Here is a 14,500-nt window from a genome sequence, read left to right as displayed (position 1 = left end):
ACAGCTTGCTAAATGCTTGAGTGTAACCTGCATAGAAAGACAGAGTACAACGTTCAATGAGAAACCACGAGAGATGCCACGCTCTGCACCGGCAAGCACAGGAAAGGAGGGATCAGACAGGTTTCCAGGTGAGCTATCAGTGTGCGAAGCCCCCTGGGTGCGTGCTGGCGTCTGCCTCTGAACAGTAAAACAGTTCCTCTGCATCTACCAGAAATGAGGAAAAGCCTTCATTAAGGTTTCAAAACTTCATTCAATCCTCAGGTATGCTGTATGTAAAATGGGAATAAACAAATACCATTTCATCTAAAGCATTCCAATATTTATTCATCCCTCGTGTTAGTTGAGCTAATTAATAATATAAGAGTTACTGAGAGCAATTCCCCAATAGGATTACTGCTGAATTATGAAAGTAATTGTGCACCAGAACTTTATTTAGCTAAAAACTCTTCTCTGGCAAGAAACTCTATGTGCAGCTTGCCCTAAGCTTCAATTACATAATTATTTTAGGGTGAGTTATTTCTGACCTGGATAACTCCATGCTTCCTTGGGGTACCGCAAGCAACAGCAAGCGGCAATTTCATTTTCCTTCTACCTACCCATGGCACAAAGGCTTTTGTCATTTCCTTGGCCACACTGTCCTAGCATCGATCCTAAACATGCACCAGGCAGAGTCCTGTAATAAGCACAGTGCATGTGCTCCAGACCAATTTGAGATCATCTACTCTAACACGAAGCAGAGTTAAATCAAATTGATGCACTCCAGAAGAATTTTCAAGGTTGCCCGGGACCTCAAATAAAACTTTTACACAGGGCACAGTTATATAAAAATGCATTGATAAGTTTGGACTGATCCCCAGAACCATGAGAGGCCCCTCATTTGACTTTTAAGAGTTACACTCTCCTAAAACATTTTTTTATTTCCTTGGAACACCTTTTATTACAGCAAAATGTTGAGAGCAGGGATATTGCTAAGAGAAGACTAATATTTTTGAGGGGGGAATGCTATTCAGTTTGTTAGGCTTTAACACATGAAACCAAGTAAGTTACCAGAATAGAAAAAGCCATAGACATAAAAGCTCTGATTTGCAAATTTTTATTTCTGTTTTTCGTACTTTGGGGGCTCGGGGGTTGGTTTATTATTTTCACTGCAGTGCAATCACTACCCCATGATTCGTGTAGCTGAATCATAGAATCATAGAATAGTTTGGGTTGGAAGGGACCTTAAAGATCATCCAGTTCCAACCCCCCTGCCATGGGCAGGGACACCTCCCAGTAGATCAGGCTGCCCAAGGCCCCATCCAGTCTGGCCTTGAACACCTCCAGGGATGGGGCAGCCACAGCTTCCCTGGGCAACCTGGGCCAGGGCCTCACCACTCTCACAGTGAAGAAATTCTTCTTAATGTCCAGCCTAAATCTACCCCTCTCCAGTTCATACCCGTTCCCCTTTGTCCTATCACCACAAGCCTTTATGAACAGCCCATTTCTTGAGCTTAAATTTTCAGGACACATTTGATTTATACCAAACATGACCTATTTGATAAGCCAAAACCTGCTGCTTGCAAGCATCAAATTACATTAAATTAGCCTAATTCCTCTGAAATGAATCGAAATCTGCACAGGTTAGCTAACCCCAAACAGCTATCATCTCATGGAATTCGATTGCATCCTAGGATCTGCCAGACTTATTCTTTACACTGGGATGAGCTCCAACCCACTTTGGGCTAATCATGAGGTACCAGCAAAGGCAAATTTGACTGCAGAGCTATGCAGTTGGTATCCTTGCAGGCTGAAGGGGCGGATGGAAAGAAGCTGGACCACAGAACAGCTTCACTATTATACAAATTACAGAGAATCATCAACGAGCTGCTCGTATTGTAGGTGTATGAGCACCAGCAAGAGACCTGCAGAGGCTACAAGATGGTACAGAGCACAGGAAAGCTCCAGCACTGCTGCTGGTTGGGGTTTGTTGCAGTACAAACACATTTGCAGCCACAAACTCAGATAAATTTGAATAGGACTGGAAGGGAGCTCTGCTTTGCAGCGTACTCTGCCTCCCTCTCCTGGCCTGTCACCAGGCACTGTATAAATCAAAAAAACATCAGTGCAAAGTGCAAGGAAAGCAGCACTAACCAGATGAGGATATTTGTCTGCTTAAGATGCCTAAAGCCTATAGATAAAAACAGAGGAGCCCTGAGGAGATCCGTTCCATCATTAACCTCCCAACCCCATGCTGAGACTTCCAAAACCAGACTGAAGCATGGATTGGCAGCTACAGCAAAGGCTTGACAAAAGGAAAGATAACAGACAAGCCAAAGCACCAATAATCCCTTTTTGAGGTCACAGGCACGGATATCAAAGCCTAACAACTTCTACTCAGCCTTTCTTAAAGGAAATGATTACAATCACCCTCTCTCATAAATCATTTTAAACTTATTACAAAATGCACTTCTCAAGGGAAAGGGGGGGAAGAAGCATCAGTCTTAAGCCACGATTCCCAAATTCAATCAACAACAATGAACACAGCAAAACTCAAGTGAAGCATTATCAAGCACAGCGAAAGTTCAACATAACAAAATCTTTCTCTCCACAGAGAAAGTGCAATCATCCTGGAGTGCAGTAAAACAGCAGCGGGGCATTCCCAGGTAACTGAGGCCAGTCAGGTTAGAAAAGCTAAGAGGGAAGGGGAAAAAAGGAAAAAACAACTGAAAAAAAGCTGTTTAGTTACAAGGCAAAGCAACAGCTCCAGCCTGCATTCATATTTTTATGGGGATACGTGTAAATATATGCTTAATTGCTGGCAACATTTGAAGTATCAAACTTTAATGATCTTTAAGGTCCCTTCCAACTCAAACTATTCTATGATTCTAGATGTATCTGGGATACAGTAAATTGTTTGAGATCAATAGGATAATTTGCATTAGAAGCAATTAGATTCATGCAATCATATTCTTGATAATCTCAGTTGTATTTTAAACTTTCCTGCAGGTGCTTTGCCATCAAATCGCAGAATGGTTTGGGTTGGAAAGGACCTCAAAGCCCATTCAGTTCCAAACCCCCTGCCATAGGTAGGAACACCTCCCACTGGATCTGGTTGCTCAAAGCCCCATCCAACCTGGCCTTGAACACCTCCAGAACGATAAATATGTAATGGGAGAAAGACCCTCATGAAATGATGGCACTCATTTCAGCCATCCCTGATTCTAAGGAATACAGAATTTTGAAATCCAGAACTTAACAGGAAAATTTGCTTCTGAAATGCCTTTTCTAGGGTTCTTACACCTGTATAAACCTTCACAGGAGTTTATCCAATGTATCTGATTGTGAATGTTAAATTACTCTTCCTGCTCATTCATGGTTTGCTTTGGAGATAAGAACTTTTCTCTATCTGCAAAAACACCATTTTGCTCTTCACAGAAACCAAATCCTCGCTTATCAGTTCAGGTAGCTGACATTTATAACTCTGGATGTATTTGCTGTAGCTACCACATTATCTACCAAAGCCCTGGTTCTTGGAGAGGAAGCAAGAAAACCTCAGGTTTCAATTAAGAAATTGCATCTATTTATAGAGGACATTTAGAAACATAAATCCAAGCCCCAAAAAGTCTTTTTCCTACTTTTTTAAGCACCAGACTCAGTTGGGGCTGCCCATAGTCCGACTCAGACTCATAGGAATTGTTGACGATGGCTCATTGAATTCCAAGTCAGTGTGTTATCAGCAGATGAACAAACACACAGCAAATTGAAAGATAAGCTTGTGAAAAACAAACTACTCTCAGTTCTGCAGAAGGCCACTGCAAAGATATTCCCCAAGCTGAACACCAAAAAAAGAAAAAAGAAAATACAAGGCAAGCTTTATGTTTCTTTGAGAACAATTTGCTGCCTCTCAGAATACAGTCCAAGAAATAGATTTATTTTTTTATTGCCCAAAACTTCTTTTACTTCAAGCCAGGTGCTTGATAGGAAAGGAGGATCCACAGAGCAGCTGCTGGAGGAGCAGTTTTTCTTTCCCCTCATGCTGCAGTAGGGATGACAGCACAGCAGCCACAGGGGCAGAAAGGACATTTATTTTAAAATACTAGCTTTTCTAGAAAAACAGAATTATTCCAGTTGTGGGTACCAGCCATAGGCACGTACAGACTGATGGAGAGCTCAGTCAGAGAGGGCTGGATTAACCCATAAGGTTTTTTAATCCACAGATAGAAATGTTTCTTGCATAGTCCTTTGCCAGTTACCTGTCCGCAGGTAAAAGAAAGAGGAGGAAACCGAACCCCTTTGAAGTCATAAAAATGACAGATTGATTTAACCTGGTTTTTTTGATACATAACTAGAATCTTCTCAGATTAAAGACACCCCTTCAAGCACTCTGTGATGAAGATCTTTAACACAGCAGGGAAAATGAGACAGCTCTCTTGGCAACCTGCTGATGCAATACCCAGTGAAGCTAAAAGCCTGTTTAACACTTACTGGCTGGAATATTACCAGGAAATGTCCGGAAAGAGTTTGCAAACTCAAAATTAGGAGGTAACTTTGGAGACAAACTGCAATTCTTGCAGATGGCAATCTGCATGTTAGGGGCAGGGCGAATACCTGAACTAGTGCGGTGCTTCAGAGCTCCACCTGCAGCACCTGGGAAATAAGGATAAAAAAAAAGCAAATTAACCTACCCAGAGCTCTGTGCTGCCACAGCCAGGTGACTCTTACCACTTCTAATTCACTTAAGGGAATGGGAGTTTCTTTGCACCACACTGCTCCTGCCCCACAAAGCTTAGAGTCCATTCAGGAAAGCATTAAACCCATATTTAAAGTCTATAGAAATGACACAATCATAGAATAGTTTGGGTTGGAAGGGACCTTAAAGATCATAGAATCACCAGGTTGGAAAAGACCTCTTGGATCATCCAGTCCAAATATTCATATCTGCCACTAAACCATGTCCCTGAGCACCTCATCTACCTGTCTTTTAAACACCTTCAGGGACAGCAACGCAACCATCCCTGACCATCTACTTCCAACCCCCCCTGCCATGGGCAGGGACACCTCCCACTGGCTCAGGCTGCCCAAGGCCCATCCAACCTGGCCTGGAACCCCTCCAGGGATGGGGCAGCCACAGCTTCCCTGGGCAACCTGGGCCAGGGCCTCACCACTCTCATGGTGAAGAAGTTCCTCCTTATGCCCAGTCTAAATCTGCCCCTCTCCAGTTTATCCCCATTGCCCCTCATCCTATCCCCACAAGCCTTTATGAACAGCCCCTCTCCAGCTTTCCTGTAGCCCCTTCAGGTACTGGAAGGTCACTCTAAGGTCTCCTTGGAGCCTTCTCTTCTCCAGGCTGAACAACCCCAACTCTCTCAGCCTGTCCTCGTACGGGAGGTGCTCCAGCCCTCGGATCATCTTTGTAGCCTCCTCTGGACCCGTTCCAACAGCTCCATCTCCTTCCTACGTTGAAGATTCCAGAACTGGACACAATACTCCAGATGAGGTCTCAAAAGAGAGGAATAGAGGGGCAGAATCCCCTCCCTCGCCCTGCTGGCCACGCTGCTTTGGATGCAGCCCAGGACACAGTTGGTTTTTGGGCTGTGAGCGCACGTTGCCGGCTCATGATGAGCTTCTCATCAACCACCACCCCAAGTCCTTCTCTGCAGGGCTGCTCTCAATCACATCATCCCCCATCCTGTATTGAAACTAAGGATTGTCCTGACCCAGCTGTAGGACCTTGCCCTTGTTGAACTTATGAGGTTCTCACAGCCCCACTTCTCCAGCCTGTCCAGGTCCCTCTGGATGACATCCCATCCTTCCAGTGTGGCACGTACACTCCCAGTTAAGCCCACATATTGTCTATCACGGGAACAGGAGGTCTTTGTGTTAGACATTTGTCAAAGCAGCCTTGAACACTGAAGGAGAAACACAGGCCAATAAAACCAAAGGCTCCCCCACGTATTTGGAAGACTGAAGCAGAATTGGAGGATCTATCCTGCCTTCCTCTGCTCAGGCAAACTGGAACACAGAGCTGTTGCCTGCAATTCCCAGAGAGAGCTGTGTTTGGATCAAGCATTACAGAAAACACCACATAACTGGGCTCTGGAGCAGCAGCGTGTAAGAATACATCGCATCCACCAGAGAGGTGGAACAGACAGAGAAGAGTCTATGAGCAGAGACTAATTCCTATGAGTTCTGCAGGGTTACTTTCCTTGCTATGCCCAACTCCAGCCAGGCTCACGCTCAGAGGAAGGGCAGAGCTGACCCTTTTTCTCCTCTCCTCCCTGGCTGCACAGACCAGAATATCCCCTCGTTCTGGGAAGCGCTGGGATGGCCTGATGCTTTGCGAGCTCTCACATCGCTCACTCTTGCTGCTTCACCTCTCCCAAAGGTGTCCCAGTGTCACCGCGCGCCATCCATCAGCGACCCTCAGGGCTATTTTTGGCAAACCTGAGGCTGAGCTGTTTAATTTTGCAGGCACTGAAGCACGTTGTACCTTCAGTGTCTGCAAAATCAAGCTAATAATAAGCACAACCTGAACAGCTCAAATCAGGGGCAGAAACTATTTTTATCCGTGCAGAAAGATGCTGCAGGGAGAATGAAGTCTCCTTTTGCTGCAAGCTCTGTGTGCACTCAGAGCATCACATGCCTTTTCTTTTGCCGAGCCTTTACAGATACACTCTGAATTCCCCAAATTTAACTTATTATTTAATCACCTGGTTAAAGGCAGCAGTTTCAGCCTCCTTGACGAATAATTGCCGGTACTGTGCACACAGAATACACTGAGCTGCAGACAGCAGGAACGAGGGTGCTTGGTGCCTGCAACCTGGACCCTGCAGCGGATCACGGCACTGAAAGCTACTGGTGAATGTTAAACACGTGTACAGGAGATGATGCAGTGTAATTGCATTGCTCAAGTAATTAGGCAATCAGGAAAAAAAGGAATAGTAGAAATACAAATAAATTTAATTACCTGGAACTTGCTCTCAACACATCAGGCGGCGAAGCCCAGCTGGCAGCGCGGCACTGATGCAGAGCTTGTACTGAGGTGAATGAATTGTTTCATCATCCAGGCTATCGGCAATTTGCTCCAAGGTCACTGGGAACTGTTTAAAAGTGCTTTGTGGATCAGCTCTTACAGAATGATACTGCAAAAATGCCTGGATGCATCAGCTGATTACATAGTGCTCATCTGCAAGCCACGACCCTTGGGACACAGCAGTGTTTTCATAGTATGATAGAATAGTTTGGGTTGGAAGGGATCTTAAAGATCATCCAGTTCCAACGCCCCTGCCATGGGCAGGGACACCTCCCACTGGATCAGGCTGCCCAAGGGCCATCCAACCTGGCCTCGAACACCTCCAGGGATGGGCAACCTGTTCCAGGGCCTCACCACTCTCATGGTCAAGAAATTCCTCCTTATGTCCAGTCTAAATCTGCCCCTCTCCAGCTCATACTCCAGTCCTATCACTACAATCCGTTGTAGCAGTCTCTCCCCAGCTTTCTTGTAGCCCCTTCAGATACTGGAAGGTCACTCTCTTCTGCAGAACAGCCATTGGTTTCTTTATCCTAACCCATTTTCTCTTTCCACAGACATTTGATAACACTATGTTTTCATTCCCGAAAGCAACAGTATTCAAACATACCTTCCCCATCTCATATGACTTAATGTACTTTACTTCATTCAAAGACGGGATAACATATAAATATTTCAAGAGTGTTGTCTTTTGGCTATGGAGGGATGTTTTGTTTGGGAACAGCTCAAACATTTTTAATTTCATTATTGCAGCAGTCAGGATGATAAAGTACAAAGGCAATAGATCAGCTGAACAAAGCTAATTTCCCAATTAAAATGTTGACAGTCTGCATGTGTTCTAGTAAAATACCTCCCTTATTTCATATCAGAATTCAGGCAAACTAAAAATATCCACTTACATAATTTTCAAAATTCCCCACCTTCCATAAAACAGGATAAAGCCATAATAAAGGCAAATACCTTCTTAATATCTTTCATTCCGCTTTTCTTTTAACAATGCATAACTATTAAAAATCGCCTCAAAGGCCTCCAAGAAAGAAGGATGAGTAATTCACATTTGTAGCTCCAAATCTAATCATACACATGTTTTCAGTTCATTATTTTGATGTCATGAAAATATAATGGTTGCTTTCCATTTGAAGGAATTATTGTATCCTGATGCTTTGCTATTCATGAACATTAATTGACAAAACCCAATTTGTCCGTCAGGAGTGCAGATGAACACTTCCCATAATTTAATCAGGAGTAAATCAGCTTGCAAGTGGTTGGTACACAGATGCTGTAATAATTGGCTCCCTCTATTGAGATGACAGGAAACAATTTATATTTAATTTATGCGAAGAATAATATTTTCTATGTTTTCTTTCTGGTTTCTGTACTTGGGGTGGTTTGTTTTGGTTTTTTTTTTCAGATACTTAACGGCAGGCAGAGTCCTAATATTTTGGAAAAGCTTTTCCCCTCAGTTTGCAGAATAAACCCCTCCTGCTGTGCGTTATTGAGAGAGGTAGGGACGTATGTATAACTTCATATTTATTGGTGTGCCCACTGTTACTGCATCTCTCTCTCAATCTCATCTCAATCTCCCCTCTTTCAGCTGAAAACCGTTCCCCATCGTCCTATCCCTGCAATCCCTGATCAAAAGCCCCTCCGCAGCTTTCCTGTAAGCAATTAATCAAGACTGTTGTAATAATCTTTGTTTCCAAAGTCTTTGCTATACACTCCCCCCCCCAATCATCTCTTGGGAGAGCAAATGAAACAGCTTGTTATCATGAAAGATTTATTACTGACTAATGCATATAGGAAACCCAATGCGCTAAGTACCACGGAACACGCTTCCAGCTTTGATTCGGCGTGGTCTCAAACCGACCAATCCAAGCAAATTTTCTGCTGACTGCTTTCTCTCGTTGTCCAAGGGAGGACTGTCACGAAAGGTTTGCTCAAGTGCTCTCATAGCTGTAACCTGAGCTCATTGAGGTGTTGTACTTAAGAAAAACAGAAAGGACCACAGCTTTGATGTGACCCCTTTAAATCACCTTTCACCGTACAGATGCAGCAGAAAATGAGAGGGACGTGGGTGCGTAGGTGCCTGATGGGCACTCCTAACTTCAGCTTTTGGGCAGAAGCTGAAACTGTATCACCTCTGCTTCATTTCAGCTCCAGGCAGGAGGTTTGAAACCAGACCCCGTTTGGTTGACATCTAATTAAATCACAGAAAAAACGCAAAGGGGCCTAAGGGACAGAAAAATACGGGAACACAGATGGCAGGTGTTCGTCTCAGCATCGTTTTGAAAGGTCAGAGATTTTCTTCAGCATGTTACAAGGGGCAGAGAATTTCCCATAAATTCTTCCCCAATGCCTCATGCATTCTTTAGATCATAAATTATATTAGTAAAGTTTCCTTAACAAAGAACTTGGCTATAAAGGAATTAATAGGCAGAGACATGGCCAGATGGAAGCAGAGCAAGTTAAAGATAAGCATTGATCTGTGGTTTTAAAGAAAATCTATGCAGCTCTGCTGTGGCCCTGCTCCCTTATTAAGCTGAGCACTAGGAAACTGGTCTGCTCTGGGACTCTCTGCTTCTTTCCTCCTCACTCAGGGCATCGTTCTCAACTTACTGCCTTTGCTAAAACACTTAAAAGCAAGACAGTGCACCTACAGAGTTCGATGCAACAGGTAGAAGCATTTCCTTGATCATTAGAAGTCAAGGAAAAGCTGCTGCCTTCCTTCTCCAGTGAAAACTTGAACACAAACAGCATCAAGGGCCAAATAACCCCACGGGGCTGGAGCATCCACAGCAGCATCCTCGCTAACCCACTGTGTGCTTCCCTTTTGACTCCCAACCCTGCTTGCAGCTTCTCCGCTTATCACTGATGCTGTTGAAAACTCCTTTTGCTATTAGCAAAACGGATCCACATCAGGCACATTTAATGCCTGCAGCAGCACAGATTTACTGCCCTGGGAGCTTTGTCAATGAACTCCAAACCAGGGAGTTAAGCCAGCTGCAGGCTTCCGATCGGCACTATTCATAGAATCGTATTCCCTGTGCTCAGGGCAAATAAAAACAAAGAGGTAATTGCAAGGATCACCTCCTAGCAAACAAACTTTCTGAGGCATAGTAAGCCCAGTAGGGTAAGCAGCAACAGCACAGTGGTTCAGTTCTGGAGTCCTGAGCTCAAGAAGGAGATGGAGCTGTTGGAGCAAGTCCAGAGGAGGCCACGGAGGGCTGGAGCACCTCCTGTACAAGGACAGGCTGAGAGAGTTGGAGTTGTTCAGCCCAGAGAAGAGAAGGCTCCAGGGAGACCTTAGAGCAGCCTCTGATACTGAAAAGAGCTCCAGCAAAGCTGGGAGGGGCTCTTGATTAGGGAGTGCAGGGAGAGGACAAGGGCTTTAGGCTTTAGGAATGGCTTTAGGAATGGCTTTAGGCTGAAAGAGGGGAGATTGAGATGAGATCTTGGGGAGAAATTCTTTACTGTAAGTATGGTGAAGCCTTTGCCCAGGTTGCCCAGGAGAGTGGTGGCTGCCCCATCCCTGGAGGTGTTCAAGGCCAGGTTGGATGTGCTTTGGAACAACCTGATCCAGTGGGAGGTGTCCCTGCCCGTGGCAGGCGGATGGGCTTTAAGGTCCCATCCAACCCAACCCATTCTATGATTCTATCATAGAAAAGTAATTTTCAAAAGAGCAGCCTATGTAATGTACAAGTACTTCCGAGGTTAAATAGGGGCCGAGTGCTTGTGTGAAGGGCAGAACAGCGCTGGAGCAGGGCTCCCACAAGACAGCGTACTCTTTAGACTAACACTGTGATTACCACAGAACATCCTAGGTTATTATGCAAATGTAAAAAAAATCTATGCATGAATAATCAGGTAATTATGCAGAATCAGCTGCACAAAAACATTTTCCAAGTCTTCCATCAAACAGGAAGATGTGCAGCTGGCAGGAGTAAAGTTGACTTTCAGGACATTCAATATTTGGTTTTCAGGGCAGGTTACCGAAGCACAGCATTACATGAGAGAGGTCCCAGATTTGCACTGGGGAGCCGTGCATCCTTCACTCTCCCTCCTGAGGACAGATACTGCTACAGAAAATGTAGAGCACATTCTACAAGCCGTCCCCAGCTCTTCCTGGTGGTGCTTGGGAGACAAAGTTCTTATAACCAAGGCAGAAGCTATGGAAAACACAGAATGTCCCAAGTTGGAAGGGACCCACAAGGACCATCAAGTCCAGCTCCTGTCCCTGCACTCCAACATTCACACCGTGTGTCTGAGGGCATTGCCCAAATGCTCCTGGAATATTGTCAGGCTTGGTGACTGCTTCCCTGGGGAGCTGTTCCAGTGCTCCACCACCCTCTGGGGGAACAACCTTTTCCTAATGTCCAACCTAACCCTCCCCTGGCATTTTCCTGCCATTCCCTCAGGTCCAGAGACAAGAGCTCAGCACCTGCTTTTCCTCCTCCCCTTGAGAGGAAGCTGCAGAGCAGGATGAGGTCTCCCCACGGTCTCCTCTTCTCCAGGTTGAATAGACCAAGTGACTTTAGCCACTCTGCATACAGCTTCCCCCCTAAATCCTTCAAGTTAGATCTTTCCAGGTGGTACATGACAGTTGTGCTGTCAAGTCTGTGATGTATTTCAAGTTCAGCATTTCTCCAGGCACATAGTTTGACATTTAATTAAGGCCAGAACCTTTATCATATAAGCACATCACAGTGTTATTAAAAAACCCAATCATCAGCGGTGACAATGGTGTGGAAATGAGTGTCTACAAGTCTTGCTCACAAAGTTTGGACTGTACAGGTCAGAACTTGACCACAGAGCTCCTCAGAAATAGTCATTGCAAAAGACTCGTGGTGGGCAAGACCCGAACCTATGGTTTGTAAAGGCACTTGCCCAGCCCTATGAGATGTAGGGCACTTTTATGGCTCTATCCCAATATTATTTGTTCAGCAGCACAGGACAGAATTAAACTGGAGCTTGGTGTCCCAAACCCACATCCACTCAGGTTTTCCTAGGGCATCTTTCCCGCCCAGAGCACAGCGACGGCTTGGGTAACCACATTTTCCAAGGCCCAATGAACACAGACGTGTCCATAAACACATCACCTGAAGTTCTGCTCTCAAAGCTCACACAAGTGAGAATCACCCACGCACATAAATTACGAATTTGATTTGAAATTCAGTCATGTTCGCAGCAGCCAAACTTACATCGCGCTTCACCTCGTAGCGGCGAGGCCACAGAAAACCCTACAAAAACGATTCATCAGAAGGAAGAAGATCTTAACGTTGGGTTACTGACATGGGATTGAAAAACCCTACATTCACCAGCTTCCTCGCTGGCATTCCCCTGCAAGAAGGGAAAGGAAAAACAAACAAAATTAAAACTACCATCTGTGTTTTCCCACCTTATTCACTGGAAAAACAAATTGGTCGTTCAGGACGGGGGCTTTCTCACACATCTTTATGTAACATCTGACAGAACGGATCCACAGCCTTTGCACTGATCCCAGGCCATATAAAACAAACAAAAAAAATAAGACCAAACCCTCTTGAAAAACTACCCAACATTTCCTTGGAGGCAGCTGCACGATTGCTTGATTAACTGAGTAGCTATCAGCTAACGAGCGTTCTCCTAACTCAGCCTGCGGAAGTACAGAGAGGCACAACAGAAGTTCACAGAGATCAGCAATGAAACCCTAATATGTAATATTTTGGATTTCACCACTCAAACGGAAGCGCTACAACCCAAATATCATTAGTTTTCCACCATTGGCTGAGGAGAAGAGAGAGGAAGAGGGGACAGGACACTTGGGTGCCCATATCTTAGCAAATGTGGTCTCCATACAATAAGTCCCAGTAGGTACAAATAAAATGAGTGAATTCAGGACAGGTGTTGTTACGGGATCATTGCCAGGCTTTTTCCACAGCCACAAGGAAATAAACTCATCCATTCTCCGAACTACCTGGAAGCAGGGATAGGAAGAGAGAGTAAGCGTGTAAAATTCATCACGCCACTCTATTAGTCTGGGGCACTCGGGTGTGAAGGAGGACGCTGGTACACAGCTCTGGGGCACTTAATGGAGCCCGTGCAGGGCAGTTAAGGACAGCAAAAGGCTAAAATGGAAAGTTTGGGTGCAATCATGTCATCCAAAAGGTGCAGGCGACAGAGAATCAAGCCCATCTGTGATGATACAAATGTACGAAAGCAACTGGGAAAAGGAACAGAGCTTCTAGGTGCTACGAGAACACAAACAGCCAGAAAAAAAGGCAAGGGAAAAACACCAAAGGATTTGTTCTTCATAGAACTGAATGCCAAGGCAGAGATCCACATACCTAGAGACGCTTTGTACTGCAACAGCCACCCTCTACAACAACAAATCAATCTCCAGTTTGAATACCATTGGTTCGAAGCTGGAAACATTGCTATGCATGTTGTGTACACATCTAATCATAACAGTAACTTCCACTGCCAGGTGAAAAGCAGCTTCTTCCAGTCCACATTAACTCAAAATGCATAATCATCCCAACCCCAGCCTCATATTTGTAACTATTTGGACGCAAAGCTTTTAAGTGGGTTTAAGAGAAGTTGAGGCCAGCGCAACAGGGGTCACTGCAAATTTCCCTTTGGAATACACCAGGTTTTGGTATTAAATTCAGAAACGGGTGAGGGAAGAGATGAAGGACATTGCAAACCAAAAGGTGAGATGATGAGGTTGTACACGGGCGCGTTCCCCTCTTACCTGCTTCCATCAGCTGACATTGCTGCCCAAAAACTTGCGAGAAGGTAACAGGGCCTGCTGCCGAGCTGGAGGTCACCGGAGAGGAGTCCATCGCTCTCTTCGGGTCCTTTGTGTTAGTCATGGGGCAGAGCCCCGCAGCCGTGAGAAGCCTCCTGTCCTCCTCAGATCCTCAGTGGGCAGGAGGAGACCTTCACTGGGCAACGATGCCTCTTCTCAAGCTCCAAGGATGCTCCTTTCTCTTTTTTTTTTCGAGTGGCAACACGTGAGCGTTCAGTTGGGCATCATCAATATTTTCATGAAGACCCGTCTCCGCCTCTTCCAGGAGTTTTGTGGTGCATCCTAGGCAGGTCTTGTGGCCTCAGGCATAAATCAGCATTAGGCAACGAGGATTGACCCCTTCCAGGGGACCCACCATGGTCACAGCAAACATACGAGTCTCTTTTCTTCTCCTGGTGGAACTGAGATGTCTAAACCTTCCAAACACCTCATCCATCAGCTTGGGCGCATCTCTGGAGGAACACGGGGGGGGGGGGTTCCCCCCTGCAAGGTGCTGGGATGCTGACCCTCTGTCCTTCCAGCCCCTCTGCCGAGGGGGCTCTGGGGTACCAGACAGATCTCTCCGGGGCTTTGAGGTTCGAGGAAGCTTCCAGGAGATGATGCCGGTGGCAGAGGAGCCCCGGGGCTGCGCTGCTCCCTGCAAGAGCCCCCTCCCGTGGTTTATTCTTTCCTTACAGCCCTCTCTTCCCTTCCCCCAGACAAAC

At 45.5% G+C, this 14,500-nt stretch overlaps 1 protein-coding gene across 1 annotated transcript in view; it reads right to left on the bottom strand.

The window, feature by feature from the left end:
• Positions 1-14,500, bottom strand: part of KAZN (kazrin, periplakin interacting protein) — a 265,945-nt gene extending 251,445 nt beyond the window's left edge. The window contains exon 1 of the mRNA XM_054085750.1: positions 13,740-14,500. Within this exon, the coding sequence (XP_053941725.1) occupies positions 13,740-13,860 (121 nt within the window). The 5' untranslated portion in view covers positions 13,861-14,500. The remainder of the gene's footprint in view (positions 1-13,739) is intronic.

The sequence above is a fragment of the Cuculus canorus genome, chromosome 21, assembly GCF_017976375.1.
Source record: "Cuculus canorus isolate bCucCan1 chromosome 21, bCucCan1.pri, whole genome shotgun sequence".
Classification (NCBI taxonomy): Eukaryota; Metazoa; Chordata; class Aves; order Cuculiformes; family Cuculidae; genus Cuculus; species Cuculus canorus.
The sequence above is the reverse complement of the archived record's forward strand: the minus strand, read 5'-3'. Positions and strand labels throughout refer to the sequence as shown.